General features: G+C 42.2%; 1 protein-coding gene across 4 annotated transcripts in view; it reads right to left on the reverse strand.

The window, feature by feature from the left end:
- MPPED1 (metallophosphoesterase domain containing 1) overlaps positions 1-18,677 on the reverse strand; it is a 76,075-nt gene that overhangs the window by 52,713 nt on the left and 4,685 nt on the right. For all 4 annotated transcript variants that reach the window (XM_068170771.1, XM_068170762.1, XM_068170768.1 and 1 more), the window contains exons 3-4: positions 9,058-9,323; positions 3,280-3,461 (exon numbers count right to left, since the gene is read on the reverse strand). In XM_068170771.1, coding sequence (XP_068026872.1) covers positions 3,280-3,461; positions 9,058-9,209 — 334 coding nt within the window. In that variant the 5' untranslated portion in view covers positions 9,210-9,323. The remainder of the gene's footprint in view (positions 1-3,279; positions 3,462-9,057; positions 9,324-18,677) is intronic.

The following is an 18,677-nucleotide window of genomic DNA, read 5'->3' on the forward strand; positions in this document are numbered from 1 at the left end:
ACTAGTAAAATGTTAAGACACGAAAGCAAGCCAAGGCTGGGAGGGCTTTGGAAGTTGCAACCTCATGGCAGGTACTGGAAGCAGCTAGCTAGAACAACCCAAACTGCTGGGGGCTGGAGCCTTTCACAGCACAATGGCAAACAGAAAATACTTCTGATGTGGGGTGGTTTTTTAACTCTACAAACTTGGCAAACATAAAGGTATGGAAGAGTTGATAAACTGTTCATGGAAAGAAAGCAGAGTTTCCATTTTGAAAACTCATTGACTGCAATCTGAAACAGAGCTGACAGTTTGGAAATGGAATAAGCCTTTAAATACCAGCTGAATGAACTCATCTAGTGGCATCTAATTATTTTTCTCTTGGCTTTTCTGGAACAAACTAAAAAGTTAAGTTACATTTTCCATTTTTTTTTTTTCCAAACTGCCAAGAAACTAAAAAAAAATAAAATCCAAACTTTAACTTGCTGAATTTGCATACATCAAAGGTGCTCTTGCAAAATCGTCACTCAAGCCACCAAGATCACCCTTCCCAAACCACAGGCTGCCATGAAATTGGAAGCATGCCTGAAAAGCCAGAAAATGAAGCTGCCTTTTGCAATAAAAGTGATGAAGAGACCATCACAGAAGTACCTTGGTAAATCTCCCTACCATACTGAAGAGGATTTCAGCTTAAGGACTTCAGAATGCTGTACAGCTTTCATGGAATCATCACAGAATCACAGAATCAGTAAGGCTGAAAAAGCCCTCAGAGCTCATCAAGTCCAACCTGGCACCCAACACCTCGTGACTAACTAAACCATGGCTTCAAGTGCCAGGTTCAACACCCTCTTAACACTTCCAGGGACACTGACTTCCAGGGGCAGCACATTCCAATGGCCAACAACTCTTTCTGTGAAGAACTTTCTCCTCACCTCCAGCCTAAACTTCCCCTGGCACAGCTTGAGACTGTGTCCTCTTGTTCTGGTGCTGGTTGCCTGGGAGAAGAGACCAACCCCCTCCTGGCTACAACCACCTTTCAGGTAGTTGTAGAGAGCAATGAGGTCTCCCCTGAGCCTCCTCTTCTCCAGGCTAAACAACCCCAGCTCCCTCAGCCTCTCCTCACAGGGCTGTGCTCAAGGCCTCTCCCCAGCCTTGTTGCCCTTCTCTGGACACCTTCAAGTGTCTCGATGTCCTTCCTAAACTGAGGGGCCCAGAACTGGACACAGGACTCCAGGTGTGGCCTAACCAGTGCTGAGTCCAGGGGCACAATGACTTCCCTGCCCCTGCTGGCCACACTATTTCTGATGCTGCAGGGAGACAGATGGGCAACTAGGGAGGCAAAAACTGTACAGCAAGTAACGCATGTAGACCGCATCCTTGCTTGTTAGCTGCATCCCAAAGCACTTTCCTTCCCACACCAGCCCATAAATGAAATGGGTATTATTTAGAAGGGATAACCATATGGCTTGTATAATCTTTAGGTACTATTTTCAGTACATAATACATGGCAGCAACCTATAAAACGGGGTGAACATTTGCTTTCTGCTTTACCTTCAGCCTGTTCCACTGGGGTACAGAGCCAGGGGTGAGGGCACTATCAAAGTGTTGCTTTTACATGCTGTCTCTACCTTAATCTTCATAGAGCAATGCAATTATTTCATGTAGGGTAATATCAGTGGGTTCCTAAAATCCAATAAGCATGCATCAGCCTTGCTGACAATAATTTGCTAGTAAATATTTGTTTAAACTGCTAAGTACTGACTCTTTTTTTAATATCCAGTTCCAGCCTACATGCACTTGTCTGCTCTGTGCCTTCCCAGTGTGGAGTGCTGTAAGAGGTAGCAAAAAGCCAACCAAACTAAAAACCAAAAACAAAGGAGACTAGAAAAATAATTAAAATCAAATCAGCTAGAGGAAAGAAAATCAACATCAAAACTTAAATCCATTCCCCTCAAACTGCATCCTTTCTCTCTCCACCTCTTTCATTTCCTCTCACCCTTTTTCTTGTTGGTAATGAGCTCTCAGAGTGCTGGAACACTCTGGCTGAGTATTTTGAAAACACTCAGATATTCTAAACAAATTTCATTGGCAAATTGGTAGAATGCAACTTCAAGTTTTAGTTCAGTTTGAGTCTCACTCTGTCCCAGTCTGTTCTGCCTTTCCAGCCTGCCTGCTTCTGAGCAGCTAGCCGGAGTTGGCCTTGGAGAACAGAGAAGAACTAATCCCTGCACATGCTTTGAGGCCTAACAAAATTTCATCCTTATTAATTACCTTTTCTCTCTCCCTAGCCCTTTTTGGGAAAAAAGGGAGGTGGGGGGAGAGAGGGGGTACAGGGGGGGAACCCTCCTCTGTCAGGAGGAAGGAGTTCTGTTCAGTATTACTTTCCTTGCTGTGTATTTCTGTATATATTGCAAATACTGCATATATTGTGTATGTATCCACTGCATTTCATTTTTGCTTGCAGATATAGCTTTGCTTCTCCGACTGAGCTAGCTGTGGTTTCTTTCTTTTGTGGGGGAGGGAGAGCTAGGCCTTCTCCCACCACCACACAAACGAAGGTACCCCCCCTGCTGCAGGAACAATGCCGCTGGGGGGTTTTGCCTGGGTGCGGCGCATGCTTCCCCATTCGCACTGTCTCTTTTCTCTTTTGCCTTTCTTTTTAGCATATACAAAACACTGCAGAAGCACATGTAAATCACCACTCTCTTGCCCAGTGGAACAGGATTTCAGCTAACAATGCCAACAGTTGCCTACAGAAGGCATCTACATCTGGTCCGCTTCATCCAAGACAGCAACCACAGGCACACGTTTCGCTTTGTTTGGAATTCATCGCCGCGGTGCAGCTGAGCCTCGGGTTGAAAAAAAACATCTACGAGCCTCCGGGGTTAAACAGACAAATGTTTTCAGTCACAACAACTTTTTTTTGCAGGAAGCAAAGCCATAACAATGTATGTAAGAGGTTTTATGTAAATCATCGAAGGCCTACTGACTTAAATTGTTGCTAACACCAAGAAGCTGCTTAATGTACACTTGAGAGTGTGAAGGCAGAACAGATGAATAGTCTCACAAATCTTATTTGCTCAGTTGGGAAAATGCAAAAATATTTGTTAAAAAAAAAACCAAAACCCAAAACCCCACCAAACCCAACAAACTGACTCCTGCTCCCTGCCATTCAGATTTAAAAGTCAAATCCATGCTCGTCGCTTCCGAGCGCGTGACGGTTTTCACCGGGAGGCAGAAAGGGCAGATACAACCGGTAAACAAACTCCCTTTCAAATCCACACAGCAGTCAGTACCTACCTAGCCACTCGTTGAATTTTTTCACTTCACTAGGAAGTCCCAGCTCAGTAAAATCACCAGCATGTATTAACACATCTCCATATGGCATTTGGATGGGATCAGTTCTTGAGTGAGTATCAGAAATGCAGACAAATCTTGTATATCCTGGAGGTTTGGGAGCGTCATGGGGCACCGGATCAACCCTGCAGGAAACACATCATAACAAGGTTACAAAGCCCTTATGTAACTCTTAGTGTCTGCTCTGCAATTTTAATACTGTTTTTTACCTTTGCAAAAGATTACACAGACTTCTAGATCTGTCTGATGGAAGAGATTAAAACAAACCTAACACTAATGGGAGGTGTAAAAAAATCTTGATGTTCACATCACAACATTTCCAGGGCTGGGTGGGTAGAAGGATTAACTTAAAACAGATTAAGGGAAAGGAACTGAACTATGGCAGTAACTCTGAAACAAATACCTACAAATAAATCAAAGGCATTGCCCCTTTCAAAGGAGTTGTACTATCCTGTCTCATTGTTCAAACATGATTACACTGTACACAGGGAGGAGATTTGGTTCAGATACATAAATACATTTAAATGCATTTTTTCTAATTATAACTTTTTTTTTCCCCCTGCAAGTTATACAATTCCAGAAAATTTAATTAACACGTTTGAGAGATATGCTGCAGTGTGTTAGTGCAGGGCCAGATAAGAACTCTCTTGACAACAGCAGTAAATGCACGTTCAAGCCCAACTATTGTCAGGACAAACGTGGCAACTTTCTGGGCTTAATTATAACTAAATTAAATCAGATGCTGAGAGGGGCGAGGCTGCATTGTTCAGAGCCCAATCTTGATATTCAAAACTGGGAAAACAAAAAGATCTGACCCCGTCTGATGAGGTTTACTTATGGTCTAGAAGACAAAAGCAGAGAACACCTCCCTGCCACGTGAGGAATACTTATTTCCAACTCAATCTTTTTGCCCTCAATTCGTATTTGGTTAGAACACACAGAAGCAAATGCAGCTACGCCATACTCACTACTCCTGTTATGGACTTCTGGTGGAATACAATGAAAAAGCCAGAGATACATATTTATGTTGACTAGAAAACAAAGAGATATAAAGAACTGTTACAAACTATTCTATTTTTTACAATATTTATTTTGAAAGGATAAAAATTCGTTCTGTTCACTGTTGCAGTTTGCAATACAGACATTCCTCATGGGATGTGCTGCCCAGGGAGGTGGTGGAGTCACCATCCCTGGAGGTGTTCAAGAGGGGATTGGATGTGGCACTTGGTGCCATGGTCTAGTCATGAGGTCTGTGGTGACAGGTTGGACTCGATGATCTTTGAGGTCTCTTCCAACCCTGGTCATACTGTGGTGCTGTGATACTCCTGCCCCTTGCTGGATGTGCTTCAGTTTAGGAGCTTACCTTCATAAACAAACTCAGGGGAAAAGTTAGGTATCTTTGCTATTAGTAATACTATCCCTGTTCACTTGGGTAAATTTCCAGAGGTATTTTGTTGCCTGAAAGACATAAGCTAGTAGCCTTTAACTGCACAATCTTTTCTCGGGTCAAATAACTCTACGAACTGTATAGGCAGGGAAATGGAAGTGGGTTTAACAACTTCGCAGGATCAGGGAGGGAGCAAAGAAAAAACATTGCAAACATTACAAAACCTGTTAAATACAGGAGATGTTCTGAGCATTTCCTACAATATAATTACAAAACTGGAGTTTGAACAAGCTATTTTGTGCTTGTCCTCCCTATACTTGGACTTTTTACAGCAGTACTGGATAAACAGCCTCTTTTAGTACAAGTATCTTGTAGTGGTCCTCTGAAGTCCCAGTAAAAATGAGGTAAGGAGTAAAGTCAGCTAGGATCAAATCATACCTAATGAATACCCAGCAGTATGTAGTGGGATATGTGAGCAAGTACATGCTGGAAGTTTTCAGACTTGGCTGACAAGGAATGGAACATTTGGACCCTGAGAGAGAAGAGCTGCAAACATTGCATGCAGGGATGAAGGAGGGTGCGTGTTGCAAGAGCACCACAGGCACATGTAGAAAGGGAGATGGAAAAAGAAAGAGTTAGATGCAGGAGCAGGTTAGGCATAGGAGGTCACAACCTCAAACAGTGTAGCTGCATGACTGCTGCATCCTAAGAAGGCAGTTTTGTAGGGAAGAGACCTGCCACAGACCAAGCTCCATGAGTGGTGAGCAGAGGTAGCAGGGGTGCAAAGTAGTGTGAATGGTGAATGGCAGTGCTCAAATTAGTGAGGGAGGCCTGTTATAAGGTGCAAGGTGTGTGAAGAGTAGAGCACTCAGTCCCTGGAGTTCCTCCACAAAATGAACTGGGATGTTTGGATAAAAATGAGGGAGAGCTGACCCTGGCAACTGCTGCAGCCATTCAAGCCACAAAAATTAAACATCAGTTCAGTAAATTAATATGGAGCCTCCTCTGCAGAGAAAAGGAGGCTGAGGGCACACCTCATTGCTCTCTAAAACTCCCTGAAGGGAGGTTAGAGCAAGGAGGGGGCAGCCTCTTCTCCTTGGTGGCAAGCAACAGGACCAGAGGAAATGGCTTTAAGCTGTGCCAAGGGAGGCTCAGGCTGGATGCTAGGAAATATTTCTTCACAGAGAGAGCTCTCAGATGTTGGAATGGTCTGCCAAGGCAGTGGTGGGGTGACTGACCCTGGAGGTGTTTAAGCAGCATGTGGACCTGGCACTTAGGGCTATGGTTTAGTGTTGACCCTTCAGTGCTGGGTGGAAGGTTGGACTGGATGATCTTTGAGGGCTCTTTGAACCGGATGTTTTCTGTGATTCTGTGATTTCTGATTATTGCTCTCCCTGCCCAGCATTTCCCAGAGTGAGTCACAGGTTCTATTAGTCAGCCAGCTTTAAATTATGCATACAACATGGCACAACATAAGGATATGGACTGCTCTAAAATACCCCTTTTTCACTTTGCATGGTAGAGCTGCCTTTAAAGCAGATGCTCCTCCTTCAGAAATGTTTTAAAGCTCAGCACAGCAGTAAGTTGGGTGCTGGGGAGAAGCATGCATTTCACATGTTGCTCCTCTGAAGCTGAACAGAAAAAATGACAGCCTTACCATGGCAACTCACACAGCACATAATACACATGCTTTTTCTGAAGGAAAGTGGGGATGGGGGAGATATGGACAGCATTGCCATGGTTGCTGAGGTATCTGTAGCTTTTAAATAGGAAGCAATGGGCCAGAGAGTTTTCATAGGAGAAAGGCTTCAGTACAAAAAACCCCCACACAAGTAAATGAGATGCAGATTTTTCATGTTGAAGGGATATGCAGTGAGGTCATACATAGGTAAAAACATATGTCACCTTTCACAAATGCATCTCAGTTGTGTTACAGGCAATAATTTCTGAGGGCTGGAGCTCTATCTTCTTTTGTAACACATTCCCAGAGCAGCTGTCGCACCAACACCTCATGCACTGCTCGCAACGCCAGCAGAGGAATACAGCTCTGCTGATTATTTTGGGGCAAATGCCTTTGTTTTCCTTTACACTAGTATGAAGATTGCAGAGAAATTAAAAAGCAAAGTTAAAAAACATCTCAGAGCAAAACCACTGCCAGAGGTCAGTTCATGCACCAGATTTCAGGGGTTTCACAAAGAAGCAAGACAGGAACTCTCCAGAAAAAAAATGGTGGGCTTGAAAACACTGGCAGAATTTATCACCCTCCTTGTCAGTGGCAGCCCAGTCATCTCACAGGCACAGGGGTGCCAAACTAAGAGGATGGGGCTAGCAAAGGCTGTTTGCAAGCTATGGGCACTAAGAAGCAAAACAAGAAACACAAACCTGCACAGAGGTTCCAGGGAGAGCTGCAAAATGAATTCAGAAAAGCAAAAAGCACACACAAAAAAGCCTCCTGCGGTTCAACGGGACCTTAATAGGTCTGTGTCTCTGATTGCCTGCACCATCACTAATCTAGGTGGTTTAACTATACACAAAGACATGGCAAAGCCCTCACCTCCCTGAAGTTAACAACAAAACTTGCAGGGCTAAGATTTCACCCATAACAATAATGTGGCTATAAGGTGCTTTTGTTACACTTTTTATGTCTACCTTTCCCTTCTCTGTTGCCATTCTGTTCATTGGTAGGAGGGCAAAAGCAATCTTGCTGCTACTCACAAACATTATTTACAATTTCTGTACCAAAAAAAAGAAGAGAGTAGGTCAGACTGCAGCAGAAGTTCTCATTGATTTAGCCTGATTTTTACTTGAACAAGTTTCCTCAGCAGTATTAATCATTCATGAGAGACTGCTAAACTCTTCTGAGGAATTATTTTCTAAGAATAGTTTATTTTCAACTACTTGCTTAGGTGCTGAACTTCCATCATGCAGCTGATTTTCCAAGCCCTCTTGTAATATGATTTATTACTGATTAGAAGTATGAGCAGCACATTGTTGAGTACCAAGTGGATATGAATAAATGACCTCTTTTTAGCCCTGTAAAAAACATTCAGCTTTTAAGAATAGTGAACAAACACATTGAGTGCCCAGGAACTGTCTGGATATTCACTAAAAATAGCTATGGCTTGACAAATAAAGCAACCTGCATTTCTGTTTATGAAAGTATTTCTGAATGCACATTTGTTTGCTTGGGATTTTGATGCCATTTGGAGCTCTATAAACAAAGGATGTTTACCAGTGCTACCACTTACCTCCTTTTACTGTCTGCATTCCGACAGTACCTAATCACCCCCAACGGAGACTATAAGCTAACACACTGCCCCCCCCAAAATGTTTGCTCACTGCCATGGTATATATGTTAGCCTTCAGGTACTTTCAATATAATACCTAACTTATGCCAAAGAATATACATAAGCATTCAGTAAACAGAACCACAGTATTGGAGCAGTCACAGCTGCTGAGTTTCTTAACTGCAGAAAGCACAGCCTGTGTTTGAAATGATCAAATCACATTAAATACCCAAAATGTTAATGAAGGTTTCCTAAAGGGAAAAAAAGTTTCCTTCAAAAAAAAAAAAAACAATTAAACCCAGCCTTCTGATCTAAATATAAGGCTGTTGATCTCTTTAATAAACACAGTAAAATAGTAGAGACGTTTTTATTCCCTATAAAAGTATTTTACAGCGGAATTTCACACTTAATTTATTTGTAATAGCTCTGCTGCTCTGCTCTTCCTCCTGGCTTTAAACTTTATGGCAGGTTTCATTTTGTAATTATAATTCTCCACTTTAGAAGTAAATCATTTAGAGCCCTTAATTTAACTGATGTTGTCATTATATAAGAAGTCAGAAACAAACACATTAATTACTCTTTAAGCACTCGGCATCTTTGGCACAATGGTATGGAAGTTGTCGGATGGGTGCCCACACTATTTTATTTATTGATGTGATTTTCCCCTTGCATGTAGTTGTAATATAACTAATAAAACAGTATGTGTTGTACAGATACAGGCTTGGTATTTTCAGCAGCTATTTGCAACAGTAAGCAAGCACATGAAGCAAACAAACACTGTTAAGATTGCAGAGAGTATCATCCTTGTAGCATTTCTTACTTCATTAGCACTGCTCGTCGCTTGTTTCTCCGGTGATCTCTCTTCTATCCCTTAAAAAGTATTTACACTTTCCAACTGGACAGCTTTTGTATCACTACAGTTACCAGAAAGGCTTTCTAGACAGTGGTTTTTGAACTCTTTTTGACTGGTCCATCAAGAACACCATCGACAAGGCAATAACAATTTAGAAGGCTGTGCTAGAGCAATAACAAAACTGTAATACTTACATTTGCACATGTGGGGGCTGAAAACGTCCCTGGTTAATGTTGTAGAATGTGAAAGCCTGTGTGGGGTTGGAGCTGTACTCATCCACTTCAATTATGAGTCTACTGTGCTGATGTCTTCTAGCTGCCATAATGTGTGACTGGGCAAAAGCCATGCTTGCACTGTAGGGTTCGGCTTTCTCAGGCAATCATAGCTGCTATCTTCCTACGTCGACCGAAGAAGACCATGACATCTCCTTACCTAATCAGCACACACTCCTCTGAAAAACCTAAAAGCAGATTGAAGAGATGGAGCATAACTGTTTGACAGTTAATCTGTTTGGCATTTGTTTTATTTACTGTGAGATGAAGGGGAGATATGGAGAGATGAAGACGTAGCTCAAGGAACTCCTCATAAACCTCTCAAACTCAGCGAGTTGATTAACAGAGGGGTGGGGAGTGGGGAGCAGGAGGAAACTTGCTAAAGAACACAAGGACAAATTGCTCAAGTATTTCAGACACTTAGTACACCTCTAAAAGACAATACAGTCATTCAGAATGGGGTGTCAAATAATAAAGTTTGGGGTTTCTTTCTGTTTTTGAAGTGCATTGCTGGATGTTTATTCCTCATCCTCCTTCAGAAAAACCCCAGCAAACCCGAAACTGAATACACAGCTGTGCACAACTGAAATGCAAGTTAATTAAACAAGAATCAGCTCAACCAACTCTTCAGAAAATCTGAGCCACTTATTCTGGGGAAGCATTGCAAGTTGTTCTTTCCATCCTAAGGAAGTGAGCAAATGGCCCTCTGTGCACTTGCTCCTGGGTTTATAGCATCACTGAAGGAACTCCTGTCCGATACGAAGCACTGCCCCCTTCAAACACATTCTCTCTTCAGTCAGCACTAGCCTAACACCCTGGATTCACTGGAAAAAAGAGAGCAATTCAAAGGCTGACACACAATTAAAAGTTACTAAATATTAAAAAGTAAAACCCATCTGGGTTTGGGGGGAATAAGAATTTCCCTGAAGGCTACGCAAGTCTAGACCAGCAGCACCGAAAATGGACGGAGGAACGGCAAAAGCGACCCAACTGGAATGCAAAGAGCATCCCCTAGGAACGGCACAAAGTCATTTAAGTGTCAATTTTATATCCCAGACTGAATAAAAAGTTAACTATCAGCTATAAGGTGGCTATTTTTACAGTCTAACTTTACACCCTTTTAAAAAGTTGTCTTGCCTTAAATATTTACTTTCATGCAAGTGAAGGCTTTTCTTTTTTTTCCTAGGGAACAGAAGTAATCTGCTTCAGAAGATGTATTTCATGACAAAGCAAGCTAGAAGGCAGCAATTCATTTCCTATGTGCCGTTTCTGGAAAGCAGGAAGACTACAAGCATTTTAGGTGACCTTGCTGCTGTGCCTTAATTCCATTCTGAAGGGACAGCTGCCAAGAGTGATGGATGAGGGAGGTCTTCATAGTCACTCAAATTTTTAAAGCTATTTACAGGTACTTAGGTCCCATTCAGTTCTAGTGGCACTCAAGCACCCCAGCGCCTGGAAAAATCTGGGTCTCGGTCTTCTGTTTAACTACTAGGGTGTTTCAAGAAGTGGTGGTGTATTTTTGTTCCGGGAAATCTTGTTAGGAAATCGAAAGGAGAGATTGGGCTCAGTTTTGTTACTGGCTGTAAAACGACGACAACTTGCTGTCACTAACAACCCGCAGGAAAACAGACTGAGAATAAAAGTGCAGATTCCTCCATGCCTGCCCCTAGAACCGAGTGGTAAGGAAACAGCAGAATCACAACAAAGAAAATCTTGGGGTTTAGCAGAACAAGCAGCAGCAGAGGAGCAGAGCAGAGGGGTGGAAGGGAGACACGATCCTTCTAAGAACAATCAAGTACAAACTGCTGCATTTAGGAAATAAGAAATTATGACAGCAGATGTGAAGAACCCTCCCTGAGGAGCTTCCTGTATTAAATGATGCATTTGTAAAGAAGTTTTCAGTAGGCAAGGTCAAAGATTCTACAGGGGGCAAACTGTTCTGAGTGAACCTGCTTCTGTTTGAAAGAAATGATTAGAATTGGTGACCTCTAGAAATACTCTCCTGTAAGATTCATAATTTATGATTCCACAGCTCTACCTAGATTTCAAACTACCTGAAAAACCCAGCCTTTGGTTTAGCACTCAGTGATTACTCTCACTTTACACACAACTGAGCTTTAGTTACAAAGCAGTTAAGGCACTGCCTTAGGGACTTAGAATCTCCCTTTGGCCTTACTAAGTTCTCAGGAGCTCATGGCTTCTGTCAGCCTCCGCTCTGGGTCCTTCTTTCATGACTTCTCCCAAGTTACACATCAAATCTCCTACAGAAAAGGGGCAGGTATGCAGGTAGCCAAAAATCCACTCCTAATCCCTGCTTCCTCTTTCTGGGTAGCTAGGGGAAATAGCAGTTAAGGAAAGAGAGAGGGGAAAAAAAAGAGGCACAGCTAAGCCTTCTGACAAGTGACAGTCACCCAGTGCCAACCCTGGCCACAGGAAAAGCATCCAAGAGTGAAAAATAAAATCCTGCAATAAATAAAAGAAAAAAACCCCTAGCAATCATCTGAATAGCCTGCACTGAACAGAACTGAGATATGCAGCACATAATCAGTAAGCATTATTCAATAGCAAGCTTAATTCAAGCTCATTTCAGAAACATACACAGATGTCTTTGAAGCTTACCTTTCAGTCTAGGGTTTTCTTCCTGCATAAGTGCTTGGCTGACTACTAACGTTTTGGTGTTCGACAGAACAAGCTGTCTCTTTCCAGCTTGACTGATAACCAGCCTCACACCCATTACTCCCCTCTTTCTGTTTCCATTTCCACTAGTCCCCCAAATTGTAACTTTCTCTCTTTTCATATTCTGAAATGCCTGCCTTTCCCAAACTAGGGGACGAGATGCAGCAGGGAAATAATTGTCTGCTTCTATAGCAGGCAAGTTTTAAAATGATATGCCCAGCATTAACAACACAGAGCACTGAGCCTCAAATCCCCACAGCAACAACATGCTAACCATCCTCTTCCCCCAGACTTGGAGAGCTGCAGGATGTCTGCCAGAGAAAAACAGAAAAATGTAAAAAAGACTGCAAGAACATGAATACTAAAATAAATACCACAAACCTGGCTGTTGGAATCACAGCCTGGGAAGAAGCTATTAAGTCAGCTAAGCCATCTTCTTACTGATGGCAGAAATGTTCTCTTTACAGTATTTTCCTGCTGCTTTCTCCTGCCTTTGTTCAAACATTCACAGAGCTCTGACCCAAAGTCAACTGTGTACAATGGACACCGCTCCACCATCTTCAGGAGATTTTGCATCGGGCCATAAACTATCTGTACTGCAGCATCTCTCCTGAGGAACTGCTGGACAAGGCAGGTGCTTGAACCCAAGTGTCTGTTTAAGCCCTTTGATGAGGCACTCAAATAAATCTTTGTATGAATTTGTTTTTCCCTTTTCCAGCCTGAAATTCCTGGTATTGTCATCTCACAGCCTTCTTGTGCAGCTGACAGAATTCCTTCCCTCTTTTACATGAATTTCACAGTCTTTTTATGCATCCTATCTATCCTTTTTTTCCATTTCAAGCCAACATTTTATTTTAATCTCATTTCTATACTCACAGATTCAGCTTTATTCTATGTTCATCCTTCAGTACACTGTCAGATCCATTGTCTTTCGCCATATCTCATTTCATCGTCCCCACTGTTTCCTCCACCATCTACCCTTTATCTCCAGCCTAAGAACAACAAGACTTCTTGAAGATTATTCTAGCAACACACAATAGGAACCCAGACTTAAAAACAACATGGCTCAAACAGATGTCACTAAAACAATCATTAGAAACCAAGATAAAATATTGAATATCATGATAAATAGAATAGAATAGACCAGACCAGGTTGGAAGAGACCTTCCAGATCATCGTGTCCAAGGCAGAAGAGTGTGAAGGAGCTACCTACAGAACAATAAACTTTGCTGCACTGGGAAAATCTGGAGGCCAAGAAGCACAACATGGTTATAGCATGCTGAAGAGGAGCAGTTGCCACTGCTCACAATAATAGTGAGACCACATAAAGAAAGGACACTGAGACTCTTGGCAGTACTAAGAGCAGCGGCAAAGATGTTAGCTTTGTTCAGAGCCTCTGACAAGCTGGGATCTGTGAAGGCAGTGAAGAAAGAAAATGCAACATTCAAAAACATTAAAACCCAACCCAGCCATTTCCATGTAGCTCCAAACCAGCAAAGCTGCATTTCTTCAGGCAAAGCCAGACAGACACAGCAGTAAAATACCTTGAATAAGCACGTGAGAGTTTGTGACAGACCACACAGTTACACAGACCACATACAGACACTGGGTGCTGTTAACCAAAAACCCTTCCAAGAGCTTTACTAAAGGTTCAGCTCTTCCCCTACTTCCCCTGTACTGCACTGCAGTGCTTTTCATGAGCTCTCAGGTCATACATGGGGCAGCAGACACTTCATTTAAGCCCCAACAAAGTGCTATGGAGTATTCTGCAGTAGTGGTCCCAACTGTCACAGTACCATCCCTGTAACCACTAGTGATTGGTTTCATCAGCACAAGTCACTGTTTTCACTCTCTCAAAAAACCCAGCTGTTACAGGCTGCCCATCGATACTCAAACACATTGGAAGCAGTAAAGCAATCACTTACTATGAGAAATATGCTGAAAATGCAAAAGGTTTTTGCTGTCTAAAATACTCATTTCAGATATTCCAGATAGAAGCCAATCCATGGAAACAGTCTGGTATCTCCAGCTCGGCCATTGGGAATGAATACTGGAACGCTCCCCAAAATGGCATTTTTCTGTGCTGAAGGATGGGCCAGGCAACCCACACTGCAGAAAGCTTCTCCAAAGGGATACGGTCTCCTCTTCCTGCTCCTCAGTTTTTGAAACAAACTCAAGTCCTGGCAAATCAAAACCACTGAGTCTCCCTGTAGCAGGACTGGTTTGGACTCACTTGACAAATGAGGGCTTTAAAAGTGAAGGCAGCACAACCAGCTGCTACCGAGACACTTGTAGATTTGCAGGTCGATCATGCACGTTTCTACTGATGGAATCGTTAGGCCTTCTAAATGAATGCTGTTTGTCAGAGACCAAAGCGCTTCCCAGCGCAGTTAGAAAAACACACAAGCAAAACCACAACGTACTGAAGTGAAATACACACTCACAAGCTTTCCCCAAACCCAGTGCTCTATGCACTTGCAGTTTCTCTCAGTGAGAACTGACCAACAGCATTCAGAAATTAACAGACAAAAAGCTACCTGAGGGTCGCTGAATTTGTGCCTCAGGCCTCTGCTGCAGAGCCCACTGTTGAAAGGCAGCTCTGACTTCATGTACACAGCTCTGACTTCATGCACACAGCTCTAACTTCATGCACACAGCTCTAACTTCATGCACACACAAGCTGAAAAATGTCCTGGCTTAAGCAGTAAATAGATGTACACACGCTGGGGAGGTTTGTAATGCAAATTCATCTCAAAACCACCCAACAAACTCAAACACACTCAGCAATCCATTCTGTGAGTACCATGAGATGGCACTGTATGCTGCTCCACCTGCTCCTCGGTACAGAACAAGTAGGTATATTGATGTGGAAGTGTAGAAAGCTGTCTCAAGGTTAAAAGTTGGAATAAAACCGTTCCAAATGTCTCTTTACCACGGCTTTTAGCAGGGCTCTCACCACGCTCAGCTGGCAACCAGAGCGGATATGCTCTACTATGGTATTTTCCAAGCCCTTTGCCTACGGTGTATCTTGCATGGAAAATATCTTCAGCATCCCATGTTTCAGCCTCTGCTCTCTTCAGCAGCTTCTGCTGATACAAGTTTTATCAAACCCAGGATTTATTAAAGGGGTTCTTTGGGTGGTCTTTTAAAAACACATCAGAGCTGGGTCTCTGAATTTGCTATTACCCAGCAGATAACACTCAGTCCTGTGACTGTATCTTTTCCTTGGAAATCAGAGCTATTCCCACCTATGTAACTCAAAACCATGCCTCAAAATCCTACTGACTCCCACCAGAAGTAAAGCAAGCTCTATCCTCAAGTGTTTAGAACCTCTTTTTTCACCCATCAATGAACGTTCCAATGCCTTATGATACACATCACACACTAACTGCAGATCAGCAAGGCACTGAGCAATATGTTTTGTAAATTAAACAAGACCTCTTATTTCTCTGTAGCTACAATTACCTTAATCAGCATTAAAAATGAAACAGCAAATATTCCCTCAAGATATTTCTCACCATGCCACAAAAAGCCTGAAAGATTGTTTGCCTTTGCAGGTTCTAATGACCTGTCAAATACAGCAGGGGAACAAAAAAATTCTTCACAGAAATTAATTTTTTTTGTTCAAATGAGTTTGCTTCCATTGCTCTCAAACACAAATATTATACATGATGCTCTCATTACTTCACAAATAAAGAGCACTAACACGCTGCTTAGCTTCTGCTGCCACAAAAAGATTAGACAGCCGCAGTAAGTAGGAAATGAGATTACTTGTTTGTCTTGTGGAATTATAGCCACTTCTGTGGAGTTTCCTCCCAAAATAGGAGTGCAGGAAACACAAAAGATCCCACAGTTACCTATGAAATGTGTTGCTCTCTTTGCTTAAAATAGTTACAACTAAGAAACCTTCTTAGCTAGTCTTATTTTGAACGATGATTCCATGATTTTAACTTGCCTTTTCTTATTTCCCTACCTTGGCTCCCAAAACCACAGCAACTAAATATTCCATTTATGATGAGTTACTTTTATTTTGGATCAGCAGCAGCAGCATTTTCTGACTCAAAGTCTCATCTACAAAGACAACTGTTAAATCATTCCATTTTGAAAACAAACACAACTTAATAACAGTGCTTTGTCTGCTCCTCTAACTTTCACTTTGCAACATACCCAAGGTATTTTCCAATCAAACATTGCAACACTTGAAGATTTACAAACAGACTCGACACCTAACAAGATTAAGTGTGCTACTCTAATTCTACAATCTTGCCTGAGTATAGAAAACACCATCAAATATGGATAAAATGGACACATTTTGCTGAAATAAAAGCAAATCTTTCCCCTGAAAATCTTTTCTCCTGAAAACCACACTGGTTTGGCTCAGTGCTACCTGCATTTATCCCAAAATACCTGCAGACGTAGCCAATTTATTTCATTAATTTCATTTGAGTAATTTAATTAATAGTTTTAAATAAACACCTAAAAGCCCCAAAACTCATTCCTCACTCTAAAAAGTTCCCTAAATCTCTGGCAGTATTTCAAAGTCTAGTACCTCGCTGAACATCAGGAGCATGCATTCACAAAAGACAAACTATAAATCCCCAAACTATGATGCTCATTGTAAGGGAAAACAGCCAAAACTACAGGCTGTGTGGGAAAATCATCAACACCTGATACTCCAACAGAAATACATTGGGGTTGGGAGGATTTGCTTCCACACTTCAGCCTGCAATTTGGGCACATCACCTGATGAATCTCTTAATTCTCTCAAAACAAATCTTACTTACTGAAAATAAGACTATATAAATACTGAAAGGTGATGTATTTCATTTTGTATGCCCTGACATGTTTAAGTGTGGTCTAATTTTTAACTGAAGTGTACTCTCTTGCTTCACCCTTTTGTGGCAACCAGCCTCACACTCATTTCCTAATCTGAGACTTGATAGCGTGGTTGGTGCCACGGTTTAGTTGATCAGGTGGTGTTGGATGATAAGTTGGACACGATGATCTTGAAGGTCTCTTCCAACCTGCTCTATTCTATTCTATTCTATTCTACTCCTATTCTATTCTATTCTATTCTATTCTACTCTATTCTGCCTCAGTGGTTCAAGTCCCACTGGCATGCAACACCCACTTTAGCCAAACCGATTTCCATGGAAATTGTGTAGAAATAAGAAGAATTGGATCAGTTTGGTCATTCCTAGGTACCTGAGGACACAGAATACACCCCATCAGGTTTAATGCATTCACTCTGGTAACAAAACTACATCAAATTATGTTGACACCTTAACCCTATCTTTAACATAATTATTTCAGTAGACAGTTCAAGGAGTCTTCCTTTAAGCATTCAAAACCAGCGTTGGCCACCAGCAGTGCTAGTCTGTGGGTCAGCAAAGTACAGCAGAGGTGCTGAGGTGACTCAGGACAGAGGTTGAGTAGCACACAGCATCTCTGCAACTGCCAAAGTTTAGCAGGAGTCAGGAACTGCTGCTTCATACACGAGCAAATTCATACCGGTAAGACAGCTTGTAGGGTCTTCCATCTTTGTGCAGCAGCAGCCCTGGGCCGTGGATGAATTTCTGCTGCCAATATGCTTGTCCAGTTTCAGAAAGAAATCTAACCCTAACGGCTCTTGAAAGGTTGCTGATCCCTCTGTCAATAGACAAGAAGGGAAAACAAAAGTGGCACATGTATTGCTGTAGTTCAGGATGAATGAAATGCCGAAGTACCAGCAAACCATTACTTATAAGGTTGGATGCAGAAGACAGGCTACATGCCAATACATTTAGAGTGATGCTATTTCTGACACCTGTCTATCTTCTCCTGTTAAGGCCTGGGGTTAAATTATAAGATCAGTCACGAAAATCCTTAACTGCCCTGTTGTTGGTTTTCCTCTTAGACACAGAGCTTTGCAAATAAAGAACATTGTCCTATTAATTTGTTGTTTTCCCATTTTACCCATTTAGCTGCATCCATCCCAATTAAATCCTTTGCATAACTTCATTAATATTCAGACAGGGTTTGTTCTCTTTATTTTTCCAGGTATCCTCCCCAGGGCTGACATAAGGAAAAAATACTTAACAGTTGCTTCAACCACTTGCATCTCCTACCTGGGCCACCTGCACCTTCTATCCTTAAAGTCACCTCCACAAAGAGCCCCCTGGCATGGTCCTGAACCAAAGGCAACTAAACTAAACTACTCTTCAGTCCTAAAATGGATCCTACTGACTAGCAAAGCACCCAGCCCCACAGTGCCTTCCCAACTCACTGCTCTCCCTGAAGATAAAGAGGCTACTCATAAAAGAAGCAGAACTCAGAACAAGTACGCTGAGAGCGCACTGACAGGCCTCCGTGGCAGCTGGGCTAGCCCAGGTGGAAGCTAGCACACTGCAATACATAGCTGCTGATTCACTGCCTGCTGGACAAACTCTCTTGGAAAATTTCATTTGGACTAATGACAAATTTTCACGTGACACAAAGGATGCTAAACCAAAGCTAAACAGCTTAGGAGTGAAAATTAAAGGGGGATGGAATTGCAAAATAACACTAAGAGGAGGAAAATATCAAAGTAGTGAAATTAACTCACTACACAGCGTCAGATTTTCTTTTTCCTTCTGTCTCATTTGATCAGCATGGTGAAACCACAACAGGTTTTTTTGGTGTTGACAGTATCTCAAGTTCCCACTGAAATGTGTTGAAATTGACTTTTTTTGTTTGGGCTCCTGTTCAAGGTACTAGATTGTTAGCCACTGCCAGTAGCTAAGTTCTAATCTACCCCAGCCCCATTGCATTAGGCACGGCATCTTCAACGCTTGCCAAAACCAACTCATATCAGGACAGTACCTTAGAGGTTGGAAGGGACCTCCAGA

Source organism: Melanerpes formicivorus, unplaced genomic scaffold, assembly GCF_026170545.1.
Source record: "Melanerpes formicivorus ecotype bairdi unplaced genomic scaffold, bMelFor1.0.p_v2 SCAF_3, whole genome shotgun sequence".
In the NCBI taxonomy this organism is placed as follows: Eukaryota; Metazoa; Chordata; class Aves; order Piciformes; family Picidae; genus Melanerpes; species Melanerpes formicivorus.